This window comes from Rousettus aegyptiacus, unplaced genomic scaffold, assembly GCF_014176215.1.
Source record: "Rousettus aegyptiacus isolate mRouAeg1 unplaced genomic scaffold, mRouAeg1.p scaffold_m13_p_14, whole genome shotgun sequence".
Taxonomy (NCBI): domain Eukaryota; kingdom Metazoa; phylum Chordata; class Mammalia; order Chiroptera; family Pteropodidae; genus Rousettus; species Rousettus aegyptiacus.
In genome coordinates this window covers 2,050,705-2,078,570 of record NW_023416289.1, presented here as the reverse complement: position 1 = coordinate 2,078,570, position 27,866 = coordinate 2,050,705, and the positions used below count along the sequence as shown (strand labels likewise).

General features: G+C 57.2%; 1 protein-coding gene across 3 annotated transcripts; it reads left to right on the top strand.

Annotated features, from left to right (window-relative positions):
* The first annotated feature begins 209 nt into the window (after nt 1–209).
* Nucleotides 210–26,146, top strand: NETO2 (neuropilin and tolloid like 2). Of its 3 annotated transcripts, none has more exons than XM_016147639.2 (9): nt 210–348; nt 7,818–7,874; nt 10,326–10,466; nt 11,050–11,298; nt 14,739–14,762; nt 14,866–14,993; nt 17,354–17,582; nt 23,117–23,230; nt 24,244–26,146. In XM_016147639.2, exons 1-9 carry the CDS (start codon nt 315–317, stop codon nt 24,822–24,824), a joined length of 1,557 nt encoding a protein of 518 aa, XP_016003125.1. In that variant the 5' UTR covers nt 210–314; the 3' UTR covers nt 24,825–26,146. The 3 variants fall into 3 exon arrangements, with proteins under 3 accessions (XP_016003125.1, XP_016003124.1, XP_016003126.1); XM_016147638.2 differs by having other exon boundaries at nt 14,739–14,783; XM_016147640.2 differs by lacking the exon at nt 14,739–14,762.
* The last annotated feature ends 1,720 nt before the right edge of the window (nt 26,147–27,866 follow it).

Genomic DNA, 27,866 nt, shown 5'->3' with positions numbered 1-27,866 from the left:
CGCGCCCGCCACTCGAGCGGGGCCCGCGCCGCTGCCGAGCCCCGCGCCCGCGCCGCTCGGGCCCGCGCCGGTCCATGGGACGGGGAGCCGCGGGGCCGGAGGCGGCGGCCGTCGGGGGCCTCGGGCAGCGGCGCCCGCCGGGGGGCGCGGGGATGGCGCGCCGCGGGGCCTGAGCGCAGCGCGCGGGGAGGCCGCGCGGGGGCCGCGATGGGGCCGGAGCGGGGCGGCCGCCGCGCCGGGCCGTGAGCGCCGCGCGTCGCCGCCGCGTCGCCGCCGCCGCCGGGGCCCCTCGCGCCGCGCCCGCCGCCGGGACCATGGCCCTGGAGCAGCTGTGCTCGGTGCTCAAAGGTAAGCGCCCCCTGCGGGCCGCGCCGCGCCCCGTCCCGCGCCTTTGTCTGCGAGCCGAGCGCGGAGCCCGCGCGCCCGGCGCCGCCCCGCCGCCCGCGCCGGGGCCCCGCGCTCGCCCCCCCGCGCGCCGCCCTGCGAAGTCGGGGCGCAGTCCGGCGCCCCCCACCGCGGCCGGCGCGGTGGTCCGTGTCGCTCGGTGACACCTTGCCCCCCGCAGCCCCCGGGGGCGGCGCCGAGCGGCCTGCGCGCCCCCCCGCGCCCCACCTGCCGCGGCTGCGGCACCGCTGCGGGCGGCGCCGCCCGGGACCTCGGCCCGCGCCCCGCTGTCCCCGCGCCCCGCCGCCTCGCCGCTGCCGGGCCGGCGCGGGGCCAGCGGCGTGTGCGGGGCTGAGCGGGGCCGAGCGGCCGCGCCGGGACGCAAAGTTGCTTCCGAAACTCGCGCGGATCGGCCGCGGCCCCCGCTCCCGGAGGCCGGCGACGCAGACCGGGCGCCGGGGAACCGCGCCGCCCCGCCGACCTGCGGCGCGTGCACCGCGCGCGGGGACAGATGGCGTTGCCTCCCGGCCGGGCCCACGCTCCCCCCTGGCGAGGGCCCCTGGGAAACGCGGCGCAGCTCCGCGCTTAAACTTCAGCCGGACGAATGTCCTCCCTCGACACCCCCAGATTCGTAACCGAGATTTCCGCGGTTTAACGCGCGTCGCCGCCCGCGGTCCGGCCGCACGCAGGTCGCGCCACGGGAACCCAGGGCGCGCTCGCCCCGGGCGATCCAGCCGGAGCGGGTCCCCCGCCTTGTAAAGATGTGTGAACGCTGGAGTCGTCTTCCCGGGGCTTCCTGTCCGCGACTCCGAACTTGCGCCGCCGTCGCTGGGAAACGGAGGTTTCCTCTTGCTCCTTCAGACGAAGCGGGCCCGGTGCAGGTCTGACCGCGCACCTGCGGGTCTTCGTGGCTCTGGCCGCGGCGGGTTTGTCACCGTCGTTGTGACAGCCTGTGCGACAGCCCCCCGGGGAGAAGCCCGCAGCCCCGCGGTGCAGCTGCCTGCGCAACTCGGAGAGCCCAGCCGGGCGGGCCGGAGGCCCCGCAGCCCCGAAGCCCCGAAGGTCAGGGGCGCCGCGGCCCCGGCAGCCGGAGCGGCGCAGTCCCCCGCTTTCCTTCCGCTGTTACCCAAGCTGCATTATCTTTTTCATGCTGGAGTATTTCCAAAGCTCAGGCTAAATTGCTGTCGTCGTCGTGGTCGTTGTTGTTGTTGTTGTTGTTGTTGTTGTGGGCTTACCGGTCAGAAGGGAAGCTACTTTTAAGGCTTCTCAAGGGCTTGCGAAGATGGAAATGTTGGTGTGGAAAGAGTCAGGAAACGGGCAGAAGTCGCTTCGGAGAAGGGAAGCTGCAGGCAGATGACTGCTCCGCACACCCGTTTGCGTCCCTTGGTTTTTTTTGTTTGTTTGTTTGTTTTTTAACCAAACGTGTACGTTACCTATACAAAAACCCATGTTTTCAAGCTAAAAAGATGATCTTTTCCAACGAGCTGGCCTTTTCCTGCGCCGCAGTCCTTGTGTGCACCGGAGCGTGGACGAGTCCCCTGCAAGGTGAAGCCGCTTCAGCACAGAAGGCTTCTGGTCGGAGGCCGTTCCTCTCACACTCCGAGTCACACGCACTTCCCACAGAAGGCCCCGCTCGGAATGTCGTGGTCGGCCACAGGCCACGGCGAGTGCGGGAGCTTGCCGGGGGAAGGGGATTTTCCGCAGGGTGCCCTGGATTCTTTTTCATTCTCCTCTCAGCAGTGGGAACGCAAGCCCAGCTCCACGGGGCTTTGTAAACCTTCCTCATGTGGCTAAAAGTAAATAATTCACTTTGAATAGTTGGCGATCGCTGCAGGCCTTTAACATCTGACTTGCCTTCTGTCAAAGTTAGGGAAGCATCATGTCACACGAACTGTTCCACGGGGATTGTAAACCCTCGTCTTTCTGCTCATTCCACGCACCGGCTGCAGGGGGACCCTGTTTGACTCGGTTATATTTAAATCTGTATAAACTGTGTGTTGGAGCATAAATATCCCTTGGCAGTTGAAAAATCATATCTGCGACTGTGACAAATTCTAACTCCTGTCCTTTATTCTAAAGCCTCATCCAAGAAAGTAAGCTACACAGAAATCCGTATAGTACCGAGAAGTCATCTCATTACTGGGGAGGTTTTTAAACACGGCCTTGTTAAAAACAACTCTTCAGCTTCCCCACCACCAGGAGTGGGAGAAAACGTTTAAATACTGACAGTCAAAAAGCCTGATGAAACAACGCCTTGATTATAGTCAGTCCTCGAGTAGAACCCAGTTTGTCTGCGTTTTAAAAAACCGGACTCATTCAGTCCTGTGGCATGCACGCTGGTGCATTATTACAGAATGAAGTCCTGTGAGAGCCGCTTTCAGTCCGTTCTGGTATAAGAGAAAAAAGACTATCGGTAAAGTTTCACATCCGAAATTTGAAAATGGTAATCCAGGTTCTGCTCTTGGTTCCTACCGGTTCAGCGGAACCTCCTACCATCCTTAAAACTATGTTCCTGCAGAGCGATTGTTGATATAAAACAATTATGTCAACCCTGTGTGACCCCGGTATCTACAGTCTTTGAGCCGGAAATGGACCCCTAAGGGGTGACCCAACCCAGAGGTTTCCAGACGCATGGGGGGGATGTCCCTCGGGTTGGGGGGCCCCTCGCCCTCTCCATGGCTGCTCAGAAGGGCCCTGGGCAGCTGATGCTTGCAACGTGTCCTCTGCGTGGTCGCTGAGAACAGCCTCAGGTGCTAGTCTGGAAGTTCAAGGCTTCCTGTCTGAGATGGCATCAAAGTGCGTCGGCTCAAGCGGGCCTGAGTGACGTGTGGGAGTCACAGTGCGGGTGGGTGAGGGGGCGTCGGGCTCTCTGCAGCGTGACCCGGCCGCGTGCAAGGTGACAGGCGCGGCTGCGGGCGTCTGAGGGAGACTCCCGTGCGATTAGAGCCCACGAGACGGCCCCGCGAGGGGCATCGCTCACGACGAGGCCGTCACGTGCTGCCACAGCCCCTGCCCCTTACCAAGGGACCGGGAGTGGGACCCGGGTATGTCGCTGGAGGGGCCCCGAGTTCACCAAGACATGCCTTCTTTCTCAACAAGTTAAAATCAAGTTTGATTAAATTTGGGGACTTTTTTCTTCTCGGGCACGCAGTTCATCGAAAACAAGTTGCTGGGACCTAAAGTAGAGCATGGACTCGAATGAGACCAGGAAGGAGCAGGGAGCCCACCTGGGCGCGGTCACGTGCTGGTGTCCCCCGAGAGGCCGGCACACCCCGTGTTTACGCTGAGATGCTTGAGACGGGAAGGCTTCGCCGGGGGCGCATCCCACTGCCGGCCAAGGCAGCTCGAGCCAGCTCGAGAAGAGACTGGCGGCCGAGCCCCCGAAAAGAGCAGTCGGTTCTCTTCCTGTCCCTGATTTAGGCTCCGATGGAAAGGAGCTGGGTCAGCTGTCAGGGCCGGGCTCTCCGCGCCGGGTGCCTCGGCTGCAGCGCAGGTCGGGCGGGCGGTGCTCGGTCACTGCCGGTGGCCACGCAGCTTGGACGGAGCGTGGCCGTGGGCCGGGCGAGCTTCCGGTCACTGGAGGTGCGTCCATGCATCAGCAGGCTGGGCCCCTCTTTCTCCCGGGCAGAGATGGATAAACAGGCAAGAAAACACCAGGTAACACAGGTGACGACTGAAATGCTGTTTATACGATGCAGCAGGACGGAGGAGAAAGCGTCAGGCTTCTGTAGGGGGGCGGGGGGGGCATGTGACCTGAATGACAGGCAGGAGCCAGCCACGCAGAGACGTAGGCGGCAGCTAGCCTGGCAGGACGGGGCCCGCCGAGCCCGAGGGGGCAGTCGGATGGTCTCAGAGGGGTGCTCAGGCCCCACCTCGCAGGACCTCTGAAGTCGGGGCAGGGGGCTTGGACTTGGCCCAGATGCGTGGAGACTCCACTGGCGGGGTCATCTTGAAAGGCCTGCTGGCCGCTGAGCTCAGAGCGGACTGTGGGCGGCCGTGGCGGGAAGTCAGCCACCCCCAGTGCCCCTTCCAGCCTCCCGGAGCCCTCTGAGTCCGGCCCCTCAGATCCGTGCGCTTTGGGGAAGCCGCGATGTTTGTGTTGGGTTAAACTTTTTATTCTGAAGTCTGGGCCAGCGTTTTTAAGGCAGCAGGAGGGCCCCGGGTCCTTCCTTCTCTCTCGGTGCCTCCAAGGCAGGCCCGCCCGGTAGCTGCGATGCAGATGTGATGGCCGGAGCGCCAGCATCCACATTGTGCCGGGGGCCGACCTCGGACGTGAGAGTCACACACAGCCGACCCGTCAGCCAGGACGAGGGCCGGGCCCTGGTGACAGTGCCGCGTTCGCGCTAGCGCCTGACGACTTACCCCGAGCGTCACCTGACGGAGAGGTGTTCTCCGTCGTGTGGAAACCGCCGGTCGAGGTGTTCCGTCTTTCCCACCAAACCTCGGGTCTATTCTACGGGAATGAGCAGGCCAGCGAAGGATACACAGCCAGGCACAGCAGTTGTGTAGTCACGGAACGGAAAAGTCTGGGCGCTGTCGAGTAGGATTGACCCGGGCAGAGCTCCCGGGAGGAGCAGCTTTCGGCGGAGTGAGGGTGGCTGTGCGGAAGCGCAGGGGCGTGCGGGGCAGCCGCGGGCCCGCGGAGAGGGGGCATGTGCGGGGGCGGCGTGAACAGGCGGGGGCGGCGCCAGCATTCCCGCAACCCACTCGCGCCTCCTCCCGCCCGCCCCCTGCCGGGCCATCCCCGCGCGCCCGTCCGTCCCCAGAGGAGAGCCGGGCGGCCTCCGTGTCTGTCTGTCCGTGCACCGTCATGGTCCCAGGGCCAGCAGCCTCGGCGTCGCCGGGGACCGCGTTCAAATGCGGGTTCTCGAGCCCCGCCCCACACGCTCCCATCCCGGGAAGGCCCGCGCCCCACCGCGATGGTGCCGCACACCGGTGCCTGGGAGCTGCAGACCCGGCGGCACGGGGCCCACGCCTGGCGGAGGCCTGCTGGGAGGGCCGTGCCCCCGCTTAGCCGACAGCCGTCAGCTCCCTGTGTCCCGGCCAGCGCTGGGCCGGCGGGGACCCAGGCCGGGACAGCGCGCCACAGCACCGAACAGTCCCCGCGTTGGGCATTGCGGGGCTTCGGTTCACCGTGGCGGCGACTCGCGGCGATGCCGTCGCACGGCCCGGAGGGAGCTGCGCTCGCGGCGCAGACCCCGGAGCGATCGGTGGGCGTCGCGGCCCGCACGTGCGGCCGATTGAGTTGCCAAGTTTTTTAAACTTGGGCACGAGTCGGTTATGAGCAGCCTTCCAAGCGCGTATTAAAGACCGGTAGGTTCACGTGGTCTCGTGATGTTGTCGTTGCCGTGACGCGTCTGCCTTCGCCGTGTGCTCGGTGCAGGTTCGGAAGTCAGAGTGTCTCGCACAGCCGAAACGCTCGGCTCCCCGGCGCGGCTCGTCTTCCCGCCGTGGTCGCGCGGCTCTCCCGGTTTCCGTTTGCGGGTTTCTCACGTGCCCGCCTGGCTGTGTGCGCACGTGTGCGCCGTGCATCATGGACGCCGCGGCCGGGGCCCACGGGGACAGGGTGCGCGGGGCGCTGACCGCCTGCCGGGCCTCGGCGGACGGTGTCCTCCAACCGGACGCAGATGGAGCCTCAGATATCCGACACGGCCCTGCGTTTTCTCTGTGATCGTAAATCTTCTGGGGTTTTGTTTTTTTTGTTTCTTAACGCCTCTAACTCTGACCCAGCACAAAGATGCCAAGAGTTTGCAGAAGGGGTTGTTCGTGTCACGTGACGTGGCAGCAGGACCCGTGGCAGGAAGGCGGAGCCGTGGCCGGGAGGCAGGTCAGCCAGGGCACAGGAGCCGAAGGCAGAGAGGTCGGAGGGCGAGGCCGCAGGCTGCAGCCCCCCGGGGACCGGGCGGCAGCCGCTCGGCACAGGCCGGGTGAGTCATGGCGTGGCCGCTTAACAGGCCGCCGCCTCCCCGCTCCGCGATGCCAGTCACCGGCCTCGGCCGACTGCGTCTGAACTTCCCCTTCCCGCCTCCCAGCTGCACTCCGCCTCGAGGCCTCGTCAGGCTTCTTCCCAAAGGGCCTTCTCCTCTTAAAGCGCAGGCGCCGCACAGGAGTCAGGGTGGCCGGCCTGAAACGAGGACGTGGCGACGTCACTGCTGTAGACCGCCCCCCCCACCCGCCCCCCGGGGGCTGCCCCCTACAGGTCCAGACCCCTCGGCATGCCGCCAGGGGGTTCACGCACATCTCCGATTGTGTGAGCTGCCTCCTTCCCCCGCGCCTGGGCCGAGGGCCTCTGAGGTCCAGGCAGAGCCCACTTTCCCCTTCTGGCTTTGTCCCCGCTCTGTTCCTCTTAGCCGCAGGGGGGGAGGGTGCGGGGGAGGTCCCGTCTCAGCCACCTCGTGACCTCGTGCGTCGCGTGTGACCCTTCGGTGCCTCTTCGCCTCGTGCTGGACCTTTGACAGCGGCCCGATTCCGTGAGGGCGGCGGTTTGTCCTCGCGTCTGTCCTTTAGTTAGCCGCACGCCTAGCACGCGAAGAGCGCCCTGCGCGGCACAGCGCCGAGCCCCGGTGACAGCCGCGTGAGGGCGGCGCGGTTTGCCACACCCCTGTTTCGCACACAAAGCACACGGAGCCGAGAGGCCCCACGGCGGCGCACGGCCCAGCCAGACCCGGCCAGCGCCGCGAGGCCCGACCCCGAAGTGCTGCGGGCCGCCCTCGGGCAGGCGCTGGGGACTCCGGGCCACTCCGGGCCAGCTCGGGGCTTCGGGGCAGCGGGAGAGCGGAAGACAGCCGTGCGCCGTCCATAAAAATTGGAGGCTTAGGAGAATCTTCAAGACCTGAAACAATTCAGTGTGACGACTAGGTCTTAGACGTGTCCGGCTTGGGGCCGGGGGGCGCGCAGGGAGCATCCTGGCCTCACTGCAGCGTCTGTGGTGAGGAGGAGCCGGGGAGCGCCCCATCGGTTTCTGGGGCGCTGCTGCCCCCTTGCTTCCATCTTTATTACAAGGGCTCACGAAAGTCGGGAACGTCGTTGAGTTTTTACTGACATGCGCATTGCGGGGCTGGCCATTCGCACGTCCGCTCTTTGAGATGCCGTACAGTACACGTAGGCGTGATCGGGCTCAGCAAAACGTGTTGCCAGAAAATAAAGGTGTCCCTTAGTCCATCTTAAACCGAAAAGATGCTGTAAGTGCCGGGTACCATTAGGGCTGTGCAAACGAGCGTGTTTACCGGCGACGTCAGTGGTGTGTTTTGTTGGGTCGACCCAGGCGTCGAATAGTTCATCCGCATGTAACGTTTAACCCTTGAACGTCCATAGAGTGACCGTTAGCAACACCGAGTGGTCCGATTCATCTATTTTGGTCATCTGATTGTCCTGGTAAACTTAGCGAGACGTGGATTCAGTGTTTTAACGTCTCTTTTCTGTTATTTCTCTAGTGCTGTTGGTAACGGTGCTGGTCGTGGAAGGGATCGCCGTGGCCCAGAAGACCCAAGGTGAGCCGCGCCGCGTGCGCAGGGTAGGGACGGCTTATTTGAAAGGGTTACGACTTCGGGGGACTGTTCCCGCAATCCCTCTGGGCTGCTTAGTGACCTAAGGCTTCCTGTCTCCCTGTCGGCCTCGACGTAACTGGGTTCAGCAGCGGTTAACGCGAGTCAGTCGTTGATGTAAAGTCCTGCCCCAAAGCATTTTAAAAATTGGCAGCACGAGTAGCTGCTAACACACACGCACACACAAACACACACACACCCCATGGATTTTGTCCAAAAATTAAACGAGGTTGATGCTTTATCACGAAGCAACAATAAAAATCCATTTTGCCAGTGTAGACAAATGAAACGTCTCCATCAGCATCTCATTCGGCGCCCCCTGGACCTGCCCAATTGTCCCTGTTTGTGACAGCAGATCTGCTAGTATGACTTTTGAACCAGATTTTCATGTCGGACTTCAGCACGTTTCTTACAGAGCTGGATCTGTCTTTCATCTCCATCAGAGTTATACGTCCACGGGACAGAAGTCCAGGCACTCTGAAAAGTCAGGGAAACTCAGGCCCCCGTCCTGCCGACCCCGCCCCCAGCCGGGGGTCTGTGTCCCCACATGGTGCTAACTAACTCGCTTCCTGACACCGCTGAGTCACCTAGGATGTAAGTGTGCGCGAGGCTCTCCCGCCGTGGGAGGTGAGGATTCAGCCCGCGCACCCTCCACCCCAGCTGCGTGCGACTGTCCCTGGACCTGCCATCTGCGCCACCCCGTTGGGGACGGCGACATCCCGATTCCGGTTCCGTCCGTGTTCAGGACTCACAGTAGGGTTTCCGCTGAGCCGTCGCAATGTGAAAAGCTCGCCTTTCAGCTGGGAAACTCTCCTCTCCCGTTTCCTCCTCCTCCCCCCTCGCAGCAGAGGGCGGCGTGGGCGACTGCCCGTGGGCGTCCTGCAGATTCGCGGGTGGCCGGCCGCGGGCCGCTCAGCCCGTGCTCGGGCCTTGGTCTGCAAAGCTCTGCTCTCGACTCTCCACTCCGTGTTTCATTTCTATTTTTAGAAGCTTTCCTTTTTCCTTGGTACAGTTTCTAAGTGTCCTTGTACCCATGTTCCTATTTTGTGGGTAGACTCTCTTTTTCTCTGAGGAGATGAAACGATGGTTTTGTTTAGCGTGGCCATTACCGGTGTTTTTAAAATATATTTTTCTTACGTAATTCTGATTCCTCGGGTGCTCTTTCTGATTCGTTTTTCATCTTTCGTTCATAGCAGAGGCTTTCCTCAGATGTCTGGAGACCTCTGGATGTCTGCTTGTGTTCAGAAGGGGGACACTCACCTCTGGCCACTCGCCGTCTGCGAGTCGGGGGGGCTGCCGGCTGTGGCCCCACTGCCCAGGGGCCCGACACAGGCAAACCCCCTTGTCCGCACTGTTGGGTCTTCTTCTTCGGGCTCACTAGATTCCCCAGAGCAGCTCTCCGCTTCCTGCCGAGAGACCCCCCCCCATGTGACCAGGAGACCTCGGGGGAGTTGCGGGGGGCGGGGTCGTCGTGGGGTTCGTCAGTGCCACCCAGTCTCCCTGCTCTCGGGTCGGCGTCTGCACCCCTGGCTGTGCCTGGCACCCACTTTCCCTTCTGCGAGGGAAGAGTCTCGTTTCCAGCACAGTGGCAGCCGCGGCCAGGAAGCTCGGTGGGGCAGGGCGGGCCTTGGCGCCGGAATCGGCTCTAAGGAGGTCTGTAGGCAAGACTCGCCTCCTCGGCACCCCCATTCCCGCCGTCACCCCGCCTCCTGGTGCCGCTGGCTGTCGCCGTCGCCCCTACCGCCTGCCTCTGCGTCCTTCAGAAAAGCTCGCCTGCTGCTGTCGAAGCAGGTCCCGAGGGAGGAGCACAGCGAGGCGCGTCAGGGCCACGGTCGCTCGGGGAAACGCCCGTGCGATCCGTGAGTCTTGGCTTGACTCGTGAACCAAGAGAGAGGCCGTCGCCGTGACAAGCTGCCGGGACCCCGTTCGTTTACGCCCCGGCAGAGTTCCACGGGGCTTTCCTGGCGTACCCGATTCTCCCCCTCGGTTTGGCCCCCGCGACGGCCGAGCGTCTCCCGTCCCTGCCCATCGGCGTGGCGGGCTCGTCCCCCGGCGGCAGCGCCCCCCGAATCGCGGCCTCCACCGCCACCTTCTTCCACTCCGGCTTCAGTCCGTCACGCTGCACTTGGCGGTGGTTCTCACAAGTGTGTGTGTGTGTGCGTGTGTGTGCGTGTGCGCGCGCGTGTGTGAACGTGTGCGTGTGCGCGCGCATGTGTGCGTGTGCGCGCGCGTGTGTGCGTGTGTGTGCGTGTGTGAGCATGTGTGTGTGAGCGTGTGTGTGCGCGCGTGTGTGTGGGCGTGTGTGTGTGTAGCAGAGTGGGCAGTTCTTTGGGGAGTTGGGGAAGAGAATGCTGTTCTCTGCTGTCGTAATGGACGTTTGAAATGCTGTTTCCTCAGATGGACAAAACATCGGAATCAGGCACGTGCCCACGACCCAGTGTGGCATCTGGGTTCGAACCAGCAATGGGGGACATTTCGCTTCGCCTAATTACCCTGACTCGTACCCGCCCAACAAGGAGTGCGTCTACATTTTGGAAGGTATTTGACCCATTTCTGTCTCCTACCGAATGAATTTTTACTTAATTATAGGAACTGAATGCATTGGTAAAGTTCCCTGTTTTAACCCATTTGAACAGGATTAAACGCGTATTTGAATTAGACTCTGGTGATGATAAATAAATATCTTGGAATACTGAGCACATTAACAAGGTGCAGTAGTCGAAATAACGCAGGGGTTCTGAATCTCCTAAGGCGCGATTCAGCGAGACGCGGCGGGAGGCGGGAGGCCTCTCTGGAGACGCGGACGCCGGCATCCCTCACGGGCCCGCGGGAGGATGCGGGTCCGCAGCCGCCCTGGCTGTTCCTCTCGTGAGATGCACCGTGTCTCGTGAACCAAGCGTTAGCTTCCCGCCTCCCGCAGTGACCCGTGAAGTCCAGCGGACTAATCCGATAAGTAGCCCGGGCGGAAGGGAAAGATCACGCCGGGCCGCAGAGCAGCGCCGTCGTCGTTGCTTGGTGACCCGCGACGCCCCTCGTGAACCTGACCGTGGCGCCCATCACGCAGCGCCAGGCCTCGGCTGGCCGGCCCCGCCCTCATCTGCTCCCTCTTCTTACCTTCTAGCCGCTCCACGTCAGAGGGTAGAGTTGACCTTCGACGAGCACTTTTACATAGAGCCGTCGTTCGAATGTCGCTTCGACCACCTGGAAGTTCGCGACGGGCCGTTCGGCTTCTCGCCACTCATAGATCGCTTCTGCGGCGTGAAGAGCCCCCCGTTGATTAGATCGACGGGGAGGTTCATGTGGGTGAAGTTCAGTTCTGATGAAGAGCTTGAAGGACTGGGATTTCGAGCAAAATACTCATTTATTCCAGGTAACGAAATTGTCTTGTTCCGTGGTTGGGCCTCGCTCTGATTGTAGAATCTTAAGGCTGGAAAAGGGATCATTCAGTCACATTGACCCTTTAAGAAATGGAAACTCAAGACACACAAGGTATCATTCCTGTCTTCAAAGAGTTACAAACTAACAATGAAAAAGCAACTTAGTGTAACAGTTTACAGTTCTTTTGCTTTTATTTTTTTCATGCAAGAAATGTATTAATTGAAAAGAATTAAAACATCTAAATGAAAAAACATCCATAATCTTAACCACCCTATATATAAAAAACCATCATGGAGAATTTGGCGTTCACCCCCTCAGATGTTTTTCTGTATTTTGTTTGTTTTACCTGTGAGCATCTTGTACATACAGGTATATTACCTGCTTTATTGCCTGCTTTTTGCCTGAACAAGGTCGCCCTTTTTTCCCCTGTCACTAAACACATTATGGGAATTTTTAAGTGTTGCTTCAGTATTTATCTTCTCAGTGCCAAAAGGATAACGTTTTCAAAAAGTGAAACTTACCTGATAGACTATTTTTTGGAATAGTTTTAGGTTCACAGCAAAACCGAGCAGAAAGTACAGTTCCCATGCACCCCTTCCCCGCACCACACACAGCCGCCTCCAAATCAACGTGCCCCTCCCCCCCCCCCGCCAGGCGGCCCATTGGTTCCTATCGATAACTCTGTCGGCACAGCACGATCACCCAGAGTCCGCAGCGTGCGTTGGGGTTCACTCTTGGCATCGTACATTTCCACGGGTTTGGACAGACCTGGAACGACATGACTCCATCGCGATGTCATCACAGTGTTTCGAGCGCCCTAAAAGCCGTGTGTGCTCGCCCGGTCACCCCTCCCGCCCCAGCCCCCGGCGGCCGCTGACCTTTCAACTGTCTCCGTAGTTCTGCCTTTTCCAGAATGTCCCAGGGTTGGAAGCATACAGTATGCAGCCTTTTCAGAGCGGCTGCTTTCCCTCGCTAATACGCATTTAAGGTTCCTCCATGTTTTTCTGTGGCTCGGAACTCATTTCTTTTTAACACTAAATAACATTCCATTGTCTGGATGTACCTCGGTTTGCGTATCCGTTCTATCGAAGAGCGTCTTGGCTGCTTCCGAGGTTTAGCCATTATGAATAAACCTGCTATGAACATCCATATGCACATTTTTGTGTGGAGAAATTTTAAACTCATCTGGGTAAATAACCAAGGAACACCACTGGTGAATGGATCATACTGAAATTTATTTTTGATTTTTGTGTGAATGGATGATGGTGATGTTTGCACAACATTGTGAAACGTACTAAATGCCACTGAACAGTACACTGAGAAATGTTTAAAAGGGTAAATGTTATGTTATATATATTTTACTACAGTAAAAATAAATTTTAAAAAATTACAACCAGGTGTCTAAAAAAACCTTAATTTGAAAGTCCAAATAGGGCCTATATATACCAAATTGCCACAAAAGGAAAAGAAATTGCTAGTCTAAAATGTCTCTTTAATAAGACTAAAACCTATTATAATGCAGTTTATTGTATATAATTGGGTGCTCAATTCTTGTTAAAATTGTTTTCAATTCCAGATATTATATTATGCTTATTAAATTACATATTGAAAAAAATTAGGGAGGTGATTTTTAGCTTAATTCAGAAAACGTCTCAGAGACAATTCTTTAACTTAGTGAACTGAACCCAGCTAGGGGGGCAATTAATTATACTTGAGATCTCTGTGGAGAAATTTAAATCTTAAATGGCATTGGAGCAAAAGTCACAGGAGCTCTCTGACAGATGAGTCAGAATTTCTTCATATGTAGGCAAAGACTCTAGGACGCTGCCATTACTGCATTAAAACTTCCAGAATTATCTGTGACTTACAGAAAGTAGCAATCCATTAAGAGCCTCCGCCTCAACCAGCATCACCAGCAGCTTAGAGAATTCCATTTAAAAAAATGCTAATTTCTCATCATCATTAATAGGTTTTTTCCAGATTTACCAGTTCCTAAACAATTTGTAAATTTGATTTTAAATAACTGAACACAGCCATAAGTCAGCTAATCCTGCACTGCCTGTTTGTTTTGACATTTCTTTTAGTGCTAAAATTGTGGAATCCTCACCTACATTAAAGTAAGAAAAACTGTCTAGAGAATTCAAATCCAGCCCTGGCTTTGCTGTTATATCATCTAAGAAAATACAGTCTCTCCAACTCAGTTCCCTCATTTACAAAACGGAATATTACGTAATCCTCCTGGCATGACTCTTCATTGGCATAATATTAAACATGATGTATATAGCAACTCTGAAGTTCTAGAAAATGCAAATGTAATACGATCTAGGGATCCTAAGCATTTTATTTTACTATAATTTGTCTGTAGTTTAACTGTAAGCCAGATCAAGTTGCTTTCATGGTACAGCTAATAGAGCTAATTCTTATTCTGTTTAGAATAAGAACCTTTACATATGAAGTTGCCTGACTTTGTTTTTTCATATTTAAAAACATTATTCAAATCGTTCAGGGCGTTGTTTTTAATGTCTGTTTTTTTCTTTCAGGTAATCTAAACTCGTTTGCAAAGGTCTGGTTCATGTATAAGCTTTTGTAACGTATCTTTTTGACAGTAAAGTACCTTTGACTTCCATTAATTCATTTAGTTCCTAAAAATCAAACACCGCCCAGTTTAATGAAGTCGGTTATCTTGCTGTAAACTGTTGGTTCTCAGTCTTCTGTGAACTGACTCCCGGGGCAGGAGAGTCTGTGTATCACCTCGTCTTCCTCCCCCGCCTCACGGGCTGCTGCCGTCTTCTGCGCGCGTGGGGCAAATGTCGTGCGACATAACATTCATCGTCTTAACCCCTCTTAAGTGGCATTAAGTACGCTCACAGTGTGGTGCGACCTTCACCTCCAGCGCGTTCCGGCTGTCCCGACGGGAGCTCCGCCCGTTGAGCTCTAGCCCCTCGTTCCCGCCCGTCCAGCCCTGGTCCTCGCTGTCTCTGAACCTGACTGTCCTCGTCATTTCGGAAGAGCGGGGCCTGGCTTGCCTCACTTCGCGTGTCTCAGGGCCGTCCCTGCCGTAGCGGATGTTAGGATTTCATCCCTTCCTAAGGCTGAATGAGGCCCCTTCGTGGCGTGCCCCCCACATTTTGCTAACCCCTCCGTCCCTCAGTGGACTAGCTGCTGCTTTGGCAGAGTCCTGAGTTTCCAGGTAGCATAACTGAGTTATTAATGCACGCCGGGAGCACACACGTAAACGCGATCATTTTGAAACCCCGGATCCTGTGGGCGAGCACCTGCACGTGCTCGTCGGGAACCGGCGGCCTGCAGGCCACGCCCGTGGAAGCGTTGAGTCTCGTTAGTAAACGTAGCATCAGACCTAAGACGCGAGGTCGCGAAGGGACGCCAAGATACCGCACAATGCCGATGACTGTCTTCTTTTTTCTGTTGCAGATCCAGACTTTACGTACCTAGGAGGTATTTTAAATCCCATCCCAGGTTTAGTATATTACCTGTTTTCCTCGTGGCGTTTTCGGTCGGTCTTCTCTGCCTCTGAACGCATTTCATCCATTCTCTCCAGATTGCCAGTTCGAGCTCTCGGGAGCCGATGGGATAGTACGCTCCAGTCAGGTGGAGCAGGAAGAAAAAACGAAGCCCGGCCAAGCCGTCGACTGCATTTGGACGATCAGAGCTACTCCGAAAGCTAAGGTACAGATAACGCCGCGTCGCGCCCCTTCGGCGAAGAATGTGAGACGTGCTTGGTAGACGTGGCGTTTTGCTTTACGCCCGTACTTAACTGATCGCGTAAGCTGCCGTCACCGCTTCTTAAATTTCTCTCACTGCATTCACGTTAGTCGCCTCCCAAGATCTCAGCGTCGTGATGGTTAAACAGGCTACAGTGTACGGTTTACCACGACTCTTCTTTTGAGAATTTTAAGATTCTTAAAATCCGCAGATTCCTAATTGAAGAGTGCAGATGTTGATCAGTATGACCGCAAATGGATGAAAATGTTTTTGTGACGAGGAAAAATGGGTCACGAGGAGTCAGAGCATCTTGGTCACGGCGACGTCCAACCCCAAACGCCAGCACGCTGCGTCGCGGTTCCGTGCTGGCCGTGCCATCTCTGCCCGTGGCCGAGCTCCCGGCGGACAGGCCCGCGGGGAAGGATGTTTTAAATAACTGACAGATCGGACCGGGCGCTCGCTGCTTCTGCCTTTTGCTTTTAATTCGTACTTTCAACTGAGTTACCCAGTTAACAGTTATAGCAACATGACGGATGAGATAGAAAGGAGGTGATTCTTGCGGAGTAGAAATGAAGACGGAGAACCGTAAACTAGAGCAGTGAACGGAACACCGAGTCGATGGTGCAGATGCCGTCAGGCGTGGGGGCCGGCGGAGGCGGCGTCGCAGCCACGCGAGACCGACGCGGAAGGGCCCGGGGCGCACGTCGCCCTTGCGGGATCCCCCGCACAGAGCCTCGGACGGGGAAACGGGAGGCGAGAAAACGTGCTCCTCTCGCACAGGTTTTCCGTCAGTTCTCGAACATGTTCTTATCTCAGGCGGAGCACCCTCTGAGAAAATGCGATTAAAGCGGGAACCGGCAACCGCAGATAACTTTAAAGCACCGTACGTTTGGAAATTTAATAGTACGCCACTTAATGATCGCTAGGTCAGAGAAGAAATCAGGTTGGAAAACAAACATATTTAAAACTCGATAAAACAAAGTACCACATCTCAAAACGTGTGGGATGCAACTAATATAGTAACAACGTCGAGGCAGAGCCTCCACCTGCAAAGAGTTACGACCTCAGATGGTTAGCATTTTTTAGCAGTGAAGCATTTTTTAATTAAGGTATGTACATTGTGCATATAGACATAATTCTCTCACACACTTGATAGATGACAGTATGGTACAAACATAACTTTTGCATGCAGCGGTAAACCAAAAAGTCGGCAATGCTCGCTTTATCTCAGTTCCCGCTTCGTGGGCAGTGGGCCGGAACCCTTCCTGGGGAGCTTGGCGAGCTGATTCCAAAATGCACACGGACGCCGATGGGTCCAGGAGAACCTGACAACTTCAAATAAAGACGAAGCGAAGATGCTCGCTCTCCCAGCGAAAGGTGTGGTAGTTGGACAGTGTGCAGGTGTGAACCCGAGTGAAGCATGTGGAAACGCAAGTGCACGCGGACGGAAGCTTGGCGTCTGCCGCGCACAGCGCGGCGCAGGTGGGCGGGAGAGGGGGGTGGTCCTGAAATGGCTGCGGCGCGTCTCGGCGGAGAACCAGAAACTACAAAAAAGAACCAGTAGGAACGCTGGAGCTAAAAATGAAAAGCACGACATCTGAAGATTCGAGAAAAACACTCGCCGCGCGGGCCCCGTGGGAGAGCGAGGCGCAGGGGGAAAGCGGCCGACCGAGGGTGGCGCCGAGAAAACGAGATGGAGAACGCACGGGCCCCGGGGCCCGCGGGGCGGTCCCGAGACGGCCGGAATTCTCCGTGGGGTGAGATCTTAACGCCGCGCAGGTGCGCGTGCAGGGGCGGGACCGTGGGCGAGCACGCGACGGCCGTCTGGGGGTGACGAGCCGCCTGCACGATGAAGACAGCGTGGCGGGGCCGCGGCCGCGCGCACCGTACAGGCGAGCTTAGGCTTGCAAATGCGGAGGAAAAACTGAAAAGGAGCTCGCCGGTTAATCGCGATGACTCTGAGAGTAATAAAATTAGGAGTGCGCACTTTATTTGCCCCGTGTGTCCGGACCGGGAGATTGCTTTTGTAATAAGGAAAATACACACGATGGTGACGCCTCGTAGAGCAAGACGTTTCTTCTCTTCAGAGACGAAACGCAGAGTTCGGGCTCCTCCGTGCTCGGTCCCCTCAGGGGGGCGACCGGAGAAGCAGCCCCGTGGTCCCGGTTCTGTTACGACCGGGGCACCGGCCTCCTGTCTGTCCCGTTGTCCTGTCGGCCGTCATAACCCGGTTCGGTCTGCCGCGTTGCCGGGCGATAGAACCGGAAACCGCACATCCCCGCGTCTCTTTAAAAGCCGCGTTTGTCTTGTGTTCGACGTTGCAGATCTACCTGAGGTTCCTGGATTACCAGATGGAGCACTCCAACGAATGCAAGAGAAACTTCGTCGCCGTGTACGACGGAAGCAGCTCTATCGAGAACCTGAAGGCCAAGTTCTGCAGCACGGTGGCCAACGACGTGACACTGAAAACCGGGGTGGGGGTCATCCGGATGTGGGCTGACGAAGGCAGCCGGCTGAGCAGGTTCAGGATGCTGTTCACGTCCTTCGTGGAGCGTAAGCAAACCCTCCTGCCGCGCCCGGGTCTCGCGCGCGGTGCTCCCGCTGGGTACAATCGTTGAGCGCTGGCTTCTGACAAGACCGCGGGTCACAGGGTGGAAAATAACTAGGCCCGAGGCCCTCTTCCCGAGGAGCTGGCTGTCCCGGGTGAAACACTCCACGTTAACGCATAAAGCGCAGCACCGCCTCTCACCGAGGTGTGCGCGGGGGAGGGGACCACGGGGAGCGGAGCCTTCTCGGGGCTGCAGACTTAAAGATAATCGTCGCTCGCAGGAATCGAGCTCGATGAATAGTTACGAGTCCACTAAACCACGGTCGCCAGACCTCTAGATTGGTCTGTTTTGTTTTGTTTTGTTTTGTTGGACTTTTTATTTTTAAATAATTTAAGCTTCCAGAAAGTTGTAAAAACCGTACAGATGCGGTGTGGTTAACCGACCTGGAGACCTCAGTCACGTGTCCCATGTCACGGGGCCACACGCATCTGCTTGTCACGCCGCCTCCACGTGTGGCACTCCCTGTGCGCGGCAAGGCCTCAGAGCTGGCCGGTCGTTTGGTAGAACGTCCGTCGGTTTCGGGTGGTCTGGCACGTCCTCGCGGACTTCACGGGGGCGCTGCGTTTCTGTGTGGAGCGAGCAGGTCCTCGGCCGGGGCCCCTCGGCGCCCCGCGCAGGAGGGAGGGCACCCGGGGGCCAGCGGGGCCATCGCCGGGGGTCTCCACCGTGAAGTCACGCCTTTGTTCCTTTCTGATTAACGGGTCCCTTCGAGACTGTGCAGGTGCCCTTGGGCTGACTAGTTTTCGCCTCCGTGAGTGGCTCGGGCCCGTGACGGTTGTCGCCGCGGCGACCGTCCGCAGGGCGTATCCGTTGCCGTCTTTCCCTCCGCACGTCTCGACCTGCGAGCGAGAGCTCGTCCTTCGTCCCTCGCCTGTCTGTTCAGTTATCCGTACCAGCACGAGCTCACGGCTGTCTGCTTTGTCCCATTACCATGCTCGTTTTATTCACGTGGATTACATCATTCCGCGGTGCGACCACTGTTCTGCGGCGCGGAGTCCCGGCGTCGGCCGCGGGGCCCTCGCCGAGCTGCCCCGTTGCGGCGAGCCACTCACGGTGTCTGTAGTCACTCTGTCACCTCCGTGGCCCTGTGAACAGGCTCCGCCTGTGTTTGGCCTGATCTCACGGGGAGAAACCCGGCCCCAATTACCCAGTGTATGTGTCTGTCGTGTCCTGGTTTACGCATAAGGCACTTTTGTGTCTTTGTCTTGCTTTAGGTGGCATGTTCGAGAAATCATGGCAATGTCACGAAGCTTTGCGTCCTGTGTTTTCTTCTGAGGGTTTTACGGTTTTAGCTCTTACGTTCAGGTCTCTGACCCATTTCAAGTTATTTTTTTAATACGGGTCCAGCTTCATTCTTCTGCTTGTGGATGTCCAGTTTTCCCAGGACCTTTTGTCAAAATGACAGTCCTCACCCGCTGACTGGGCTTGGCACCCTCATCCAGAGTCAGCGGCCTACACATGTGAGGGTTTACTTGGGGACTTCTGTCCCAGTCCAGGGGTCTCTGTGTCTGTCCTCACGCCGCTGCCAACCGTGTGATTAAGTCGTGGTGGTGGTGACCACGTATGTACAGGATTTATCATATCTGAACTCTTTATTCATCATCGTAAAGGACCTTGGGAGATGCTGGGTGGTCCCTTGGGTCAGGAAGCTGATGTAGCCCGACAGCCTTCCTGCCTTACAGTTCCTATTAGCATTTATCACACGAAGTGCTGTGTTTGCTGTGAAGATACAAAATTGGGTGAAATGGTTCCCGCCTTAAAGGATCTCATAGTCACTTATGTAAGTGACTATATCCAAATGAGGCAGATACAGGCTTGCCTGAGACAAAGACCGTTTGGGACAGAAAATAGTGCTTTTTTGGAAATTAAATATCTGTGACTTCTAGCGGGCAGTAATAGTGACGACCCAGGTGGTCCTGGAGGGGAGGCGCTTTGTGTGTGTCCCTGCGGGTGAGAAGATTCTAGAAGGTAGACATGTTCACCGAGGTTTTTATGACGAGCAGAGGCATGGACCGGAGCTCATTTGGGGCACAAGTAGCGGGAGGAAAGGGGGCGCAGAGACAAGGCGGGAAAGGCAGGTACGGCTCCAGTTGACAGGCCTCTCCGTTACAGGCTGGATTTAGACTTTGTCACAGGCGCTGGGGCGTCGTGCAGGGTTCTGCGCTACAGAGCGACGTGGCCAGCGCTGTGTTGGGGCGCGGAGGCCGGCCCGGAGGTCACCGCGCCGGCAAGGCTGGGACCGGGGCCGTGACACGGGGAGTTCGAGGGCTGCGGACGCAGCATCAGAAAGACGAGGTGACTCAGCAAGAAGGAAGAGCACCAGAGAATGAGTCGAAGAGGCCTGCGGTTTGGGGTCTGGCCAACCTGGAAAATGGGGATTTTCCGTGAGTAAACTCTCCCTCTGGTTGCCTCACGGATATAAGCTCAGTGTGTTTTTGTTTTTGTTTTTGTTTTTTGAGAACTAGCCAGACTTGGAAAATAAAAAAAACAACTAAGCCCAGGCTTTCACTGTTTCGGATGACTGCACATCAATGCCTGATACAGAAATGTGGTTGGCGAGAAGCCCCGTGGCCGCTCACTGTTTTCCGTGGATCGGTCACCGGCATCTGCACCCGCGCTTCCCAGCCTGGTGTCCGTCAGCCGCACGGGGCTGTTGGCACGGACCGTGTGACCAGTGTAAACCGAAACGTGTCGTGATTATAAAACCACCTCGCAGGTTTCGGGGACTTGGCGTGAACTCAGGAGTGTTAGTGACCTCGTGAACGGTGTTTTACGGACACACCTCGGAGGCTTCACGGGTTTCGTGCCGGGCCACCCCCACGAATGAAGAGAGTCGCACGTCGTTCGGTCGCCTGTGACATGTGACAGTTACGTTCACACTATGCTGCAGCCGATTAAGTGTGCAGTAGTGTTAGAACAACACCACGTGCACACCCTAATTTGAAAGTATTTTCTCGCTAAAAGACACCACCCATCGCCTGGGCCTCAGCGAGCCGCGGCCTTCCCACTGGCGTGGGTCTGGCCCCGCCGCCGCCGCTGCGGCCTGGCCAGGGCGGTGCGGGCTGAGGCCGGGGCCTCGGCGGCAGGTCCCAGAAACTCGGCGGCGGTGAGGTCAGCCTCGCCGTGACCTTTCCCACCTCCAGCGACCGCTCTGCAGTGCGCGACACAGTCCGACAGCGCTTTGCCCGCAGAACTTTCAGAACCAGGGACAGCGCCCCCAAGCCCAGCCACGGCCTCGGCACCTGCCACTACGCGGCATCCCGAGCCCCTTGCGGGCGCCGCCGTGGTCTTTGCCAGAGACCACGTTCCCGGCGGCTCCTCGCGCTCAGGCTCCGTGGCGAGGTCGCCGCAGAGCGGTCACAGATTGTTAAACTACTTTTGTTCTTCTCCAAGCTGCTCGTGGTTTGCAGCTGCCGGGAACCCACCCCCGGCCGCAAGGGCATTTCGGGAGAGGGTCACGTAAGTGGACTAGCCCTGCAGGACCGGCGCTTCGTGCCTGCCCGTCGTAGGTGGCAGCCGTGGCTGAAACAGCGCAACTTGGCGAGAGCGCAGGAAACAGAAGACCGACCAGTCGAGCCTGACGTCTCCGCCAGCGCCGGCCCCGGGGCTGCCTCACCCTTCAAGACAGGGCGTCGTTTCAGGAAATTCTAGGCCCAGAGCTGTGAACGCGGCAGCAGGTGTTTCGTTAGAATCGATGCGTAGCATGGTTTTCCGTGACATGGGGCCTGCAGGCTCAGCTGAGGGACAGAGCCATCTTTCAGCTACCCTGCCACCCCCATCAGAGCTGAAGCTGGAATTCACACGCATGCGCACACGCACACACGCACACACACTGTGACCAGGCAGGACGTCGAAGGCGGACGTACTCGGTCCTCAGGCCGCAAGGCGAGAATAGTTCATAACTGGCCTCGTTTTTGCTCCCCTCTTTGTCCCTTTCCATAGCTTTGAACCGATGCACGTTGTCAGCCTCCCACGTGAAGAACTGATACTTCGAGCCACACTGCAAGCGGCTGCGCTTCTCCTCTGACCGTCCACAAAGCTTAGTGCGTTTGTAATGACAGATAAAATGTATTTCCAGAAAACAGTGCTGTTTTCTAATTGCTTTAAATGACGTGGAGAGCCGTTGTAAAACACTTGTGGGACGGAGGGTACTTCCCACCCGCTACTCACCGGGGAACACTGAGCAGAAAACCTGCCTTTTTTTTTTTCTTCTTCTTTTTTTTTTTTTTTTACCACTTTTGAAGCTATAAAGAGCCATCAAAACGCAGTCACATAATGTGCTGTGGATAAACTTCAAGAGCTAATGATACCTGGCTCAGAACAATCAGGATACCTAGAAGCCACTGTGCTATTTATAACCCCACTCAGCCTGTCTCGAAACCAGCTTCTCTTTTCCGGACCGCTGTTTGTGAACTGGATAAAATAGGTTAAATTAGGATTCAACATGTAACGTGATGCGGTGTTGGCAGAGCGGGCAGCGTCGTGAGGGTCTCGGGGGAGGAGCAGGGGGTGGCCAGGCGGGGGGTGGAGGGGGCGTGTCAGCCAGAGGACCCGCTCACGCAAAGTACAAGGCTACGTGGCGTGCACTGTGCATGTCCTTGTTTTAAAATTTATTTTGAAATTCCAAAGAATGGGGTGTTTTTCCCTTTTTCACTTGTAAGATCCAAGTAATAACCATCGCACCAGGCGTCCGTCTCCGGAACATTCTCATGGGCCCAGACGGAGGCTCTGTCCTCGCGAGACACCGACCCGCGGCCTGGTCACCCCTGTGCTGCGTCTGTCTCCGAGCCTCACTCCCCAGGTGCCCGCATAAGTGGCCGGCGGCCGGCGCCCTCCGGCACCTCCGCGTGCCTCACTGGGCGCAGCGCCTCAGGGTCCCTGGCGACGTGGCGTGTGGATCAGGGTTGCGCGGTGAGTTCTCAGTCCGATGCTCCGTCGTCGGCACGCGCTGCACTGTGGCCGTGCCCCCAGTCGGCACACCGGGGCGGTCGCCGCCCGCCGGCCCCGAGGACGCCGCTGCGCACGCCGGGGGCGCGCGTCTGAGCCCCTGCTGTCCGTCCTCTGGGGGCGGCTGCTGGACCGCGTGGCGGTCTCATCGCTGGGCCCCTGCCGCGCCGGCCCCAGCGTCCGCCCCGCTAGGCGCCCCCAGCCGGGCGCAGGGGTTCGGCGTCGCCGCGGCCTGGCCCGCCCGCCCTGCAGCATCCCGAGGGAGCTCGGCCAGGCCGTGCCCGAGCTCTGTAAGGACCTGGGGAAACGTTTTTCCGTGCGCATTCTCTGTCATGACGTTAAAGACAAACTTTGGGTGCCCAGCTGGGGGCACCGCGTCCGAATGCCGGCCTCTGTCTTACCGTCCGCATGGCTCGCACGGCCCGCGTTCGTGGGGGGGCCTCGGGGGTCAGCGCCGACGTCACCGCAGTGGGCGGACTCGCCGTCCACGCGCCTCCGTCCTCGGCAACGCGGTTTCCTCTCCTCCCGCAGCTCCCTGCACGGGCGGCACCTTCTTCTGCCACAGCAGCATGTGCATCAACAACTCCTTGGTCTGCAACGGGGTTCAGAACTGCGCGTACCCCTGGGACGAGAACCACTGCAGAGGTGAGTCCCCGCGGCGGCGGCCGGGGCGGCACGGGCCGACAACGGCCTTCCTCCTGCCCGCGCTTCAGCAGCTGCACGGCCGGCATGGAGACGCGTCACCGGAACGTTCCCTTCCCTGGATCCCAGACCTCTGGATGTGGCCAAGGCAAAGGAAAATAGGTCTTCGGCTGGGGTTTTTTAAACTGTTTTTACCTTAAGTGGTTCAGGTGTTTGTTGTAACATTTCTTGCCCTTATTTTCTTAGTCGTTTGTGTTATAAGGATACTTTGTACTCAGAATAATTTAGAAAGAGACCTAGAATATTGTTACTTTTTAATTACATGGAAATACTATTTCATAAAAATCAGCTGACGGGCTCCAATATAAAGCATTCTCAGTGTGAGAACTGCTTTTTTTTTTCATTTCGTAAAACGCCCTGCATTTCATTACCGGCGTACACTCCCACAAAGATAAATAAGGCTGTGGTGACGGTCAGGTCATCGTCTTGGTGCTAGAGTTCGTCTCCCTCTGACGACTCTCCAAGGGTTCGATAGACCTCTTATCATGAAGTCAACGTCGCCTGGTGTGGCTGGCTTAAGTACTTGACTTGGAGTATCTCCAGGTCATCAGTTCGAAGCCAGTGGGCCATGGCAGCATGCCCAAGCGGTGGCCATCAGCAGAAATGCCGTGGGATAGACCCAGGCCCACCGTGGCCCAGAGCCCGGCAGGGTGGAACCACAGTGTTCATTTTGGCATTTTCTGTATCCACATGCTGAAGTTGATAGGCAAGTTGTATGCAAATCGAGTGCCTCCTAAGTAAAGAACCAGGTCCTCTGTCTCGTAAGCTATTTAGCTAGGTTAGGATTGGTTAGTTTAACCAGAAATCATAATGGGATTATTATATTTTTCATTTTAAAACCCGATTTTAAATTGTGCTATCTGTGGTGCGCTTTACCCGACAAACGCCTCACAGTCCGCGACGGGACCCACCGGTGAATTCCGAAAGCCTCAGCGTCTCTCCTTCTCTTTCTGCAGAGAAGAAGAAAGCAGGACTGTTTGAACAGATCACCAGAACGCACGGAACGGTCATCGGCATCACCTCGGGGGTGGTCCTGGTCCTCCTCGTCATTTCCGTCCTGGTGCAGGTGAAGCAGCCGCGGAAAAAGGTGGTGGCCTGCAAAAGCGCCTTCAACAAAACCGGGTTTCAGGAGGTGTTCGACCCGCCTCACTACGAGCTGTTCTCGCTGAGGGACAAGGAGGTGTCCGCGGACCTGGCCGACCTGTCGGAGGAGCTGGACAGCTACCAGCAGATGCGCCGCGCATCGGCCACCTCGCGGTGCGTCCACGACCACCACTGCGGCTCGCAGGCCGCCAGCGTCAAGCCGAGCAGGACCAACCTCAGCTCCGTGGACCTCCCCTTCCGCAACGATTTCGCTCAGCCGCAGCCCATGAAGACCTTCAACAGCACCTTCAAAAAGAGCAGCTACACGTTCAAGCAGGCGCCCGAGGGCCCCGAGCCGGCGCTGGAGGACAGGGTGATGGAGGAGAGGCCCTGCGAGATGTACGCCAGGGCCCGCGGCGAGCCCGCGCAGGCCTCCATAGCCATCGACTTCTGACGGTCCCCTGCGGGGGCGCACGAGCGACCACGCGGCCCACAGGGCACCCCCGCCGTCCTCAGACAGCCCCCCGCCCTGTCACGGCCGCGCCCTCGCCTCCCGGCCACCTGCCGTGACCAAGGTCGTGTGGCCTCGGGCGGTCGGTTTCCGTGGCAGCCACCGAGGAACTCGCCCCCGCCCCGCCCCCCCAACCCCCGATGTCACCATGTCACCGGCGGGCATCTTCGCCCGGCGTCCGGGGAGCAAGGCACCGGTGTCCGCTTCCGCGGCGGGAGGCGGAGGTGGCGAGCCGGGCTCGGGCCCCTGTCCTTTCGGCGGCAGGAGGAAGCCGCCCGCAGCCGAGACGCGGCCCCCCCGGCGCTCCTCCCTCTGACGCCCCTCGTCCCGTCAGCCGGCCACTCCGCCGTTTCCTGCGTTCGCACACGTGGGTCGCGCGCGTGTGTCCGCGGGGGCGTTCTGGAGCCTGTCCGAGTGCCACAGCCTCCGCGCTCAGCGCCAGCGAAGACCCGGAGCCGCTTCCCGACCGGTCTCGACGCCGTCGCCTTTTAATCGCTGAATCCTTCGTTTTCTGTGAGAAGTAGATGCTTTATCGCCTCTGAGTCTGTCTCGTCTTAGTTCTGTTCTGCTAGAAAATTTCATAATTCTGGGACGTCTCTACCGTGGCCAGTCTGACTAAAAACTTGAGAAAGAGGAAGCCTTCTGGAGACGCTCCGGAACTCCCCACCTCCGGCCCCGCTTGACCACCGCGTCCCGCACCTCTGCGCGCGGAGCCGTCGAGTCTGTCCCGGGGGGGGGGCCTGTGAGCGTGTTTCTCCGCGGTGATCCTCCTCACCGGATGGGTCTCCCGTCGCGTTTGCAAACGGGGTGCCGAGCTGCCTCTGTCTCGGTGCCCCCTGCGGCGTGTGGTGGGCAGCCGGGGTCGCGAGGGTTGCCGGAAGACCTCTGAACCCGCAAAGGCCTTCGGATGGCTCCTTACCTGGGACAAGGCGTTTTTTCTAGTTCTTACCAAGAAAAACTACTTTCACTTTTTTTTAAACTGCACTTTTGACCTTATTTTTTTTATGGTATGTAAACAATAATTTATAAACATGATATGAAAACTCATTGTGTTTTTTTAGACTTTTGATATTATTTGATACTGGACAGACTTTATTAAATCACGATCAAAGACCGACGCGCCGGCTTCCTCCCAGCGCTGCCATTAGCGGCCCCCCTGGGAGCGCCCGCGGCAATTTATTGTGAAGACCTCGGTAATGTGCACATCGCTTTCGGTTTCCCTTTGTCGTTGCGTTTGGCTTATAATAAATTTTTTCACCGCCTGATGTGTATTGTTCTAAATCACGACACAGATCTCACATTACAGTAGGCACTGCTACACGATTCTTCAGTCGTGTTATTTACGGCACTGAAGTTTCGGATCTTAAGATGTATATGGAAAAGGAATTCATTTATGAATTGACAACTGATACATGCCGTTCCAACAACATGAAGTCTCATTTTCCATATTTTTTTTGTAGTAACTTCTCAATGAGATGAGAGAGTTTGAGTTTCACTGGATTTTGTTCATTCTTTGAAGTATTACATCTGTTTTCTCAGATTAGTGGAAACTGACCTTAAATGATAGACATATAATTCTCCTTCAAAATGATTCTTATATCACTTTTTTTTTTAAGTATATAATATCCAGGAGATAGGAAAAACTGTACACCGTATTTTCATGATTTAGTTTTTTTAAGTTGTCATAATTTCTTGCTTTAAAATGTAATTTGGGAAGGTAGAGAGACTCCATGAGTGTCGTACTCCATGAACTAACAAAGCCGAGCCAGCTCAGCTGAATCCTTGCAGAGTGACAGGTGACTTGCCAGCCAGCGTTCGAAGGACATAATAAATACTTGATGTAACAGTAACTGATCTCGTTCTCTACGATGAAAGGAAAACGAGCATCTAGTTACCAAATCCATTGTAACAACAGCTGTTAAATCTCTTTAACATCTAGTAGGAGATAACACGGTATGCTTAAGCACAGTATCTATAGTCACCTATAACTTTTTAATTTTTGAAATTTATCTTCCATTTTCTTATAAAAGGGCATGAAGAGGCCCATAAAATACGGTCTTTGCACAATACATTTAACATTTAAGCAACGTGGAAATACGTGCTCAGGTAGATCAGCAAGCAAAGCTCAGAAAATGGAGCTGGTCCTAAATTTTACAGCTGCTGAAACAGACGAGATAGTTTCTGGTTTTCACAATAGAAAATGCAAACAGCTGCAGAGCCCAGTTATCTCTTAAAGGGGGAGTCTTTATACAGGGCGTTTTCTCAGAATTTTAAAAGAGAGGCAGAATGCAGAGAGAGGTCATAATGGTGAATCTTAACCCGGCGAAGGCTCCTCTCCACGGGTCTGGGGACACGGTGCCCAGCAGGCTGTCTGCAGGAGCACAGCCACCCCAGGTGGCCCGCAGCGCGCCAGCCCTGGATAGCCGCGTCCCAGACGCCCTCCGGGACCTGGAGACGGGCCTCCCGCCTCACTCACGGCTCAGCCAGACACTTGGCGGTGCACCCCAGGGAGAGAGGAGGACGGAACTGGTCAGTCGGGTGTTCCCACTGGCGTGATGCTCACCGTGGACCCAACACCTTTCACCCTCGAGGCCGCTGACGTGAGCACCGTAAGTTGCAGTAATGCAAGGCGTCACGGCCTTCACAGAGGCTGTGGTGCCCAGCGGTGACCACGCCCCGGAAGGAGCAAACGTGGGGGACAGCGTCGAGGAGGAGCGGCGTCGAGTGCAGCCCGACCATCGTCACCTGGCGTCGTCACCGTCCACCTGCGACAGCCGATCCCGGATTTAGCGCAGGATGCCGGCCTCCAGGTGCCCCGCCGAAGCCTGGCCCTCCCGGCGGCCGACGGGCGCAGGAGCAAAGCGGGGGGTGGGGAGGGGTCAACCTGAGAATGTAACTAACGAAAAGCACACGATTTCCCACACTTCCCATCACGGAAGAGCTGGACAAGGCCCCGTAAGTGACGTGTTAACAGGCCTCGTGTGA

Excerpts from the sequence above, each read along its gene's own strand:
- NETO2 (XM_016147638.2), top strand. The coding sequence starts at position 315 with ATGGCCCTGGAGCAGCTGTGCTCGGTGCTCAAAG. Across the intron at positions 7,875-10,325 it reads CGTGGCCCAGAAGACCCAAG|ATGGACAAAACATCGGAATC; the intron begins GTGAGCCGCGCC and ends CTGTTTCCTCAG. Across the intron at positions 23,231-24,243 it reads GGACGAGAACCACTGCAGAG|AGAAGAAGAAAGCAGGACTG; the intron begins GTGAGTCCCCGC and ends CTCTTTCTGCAG.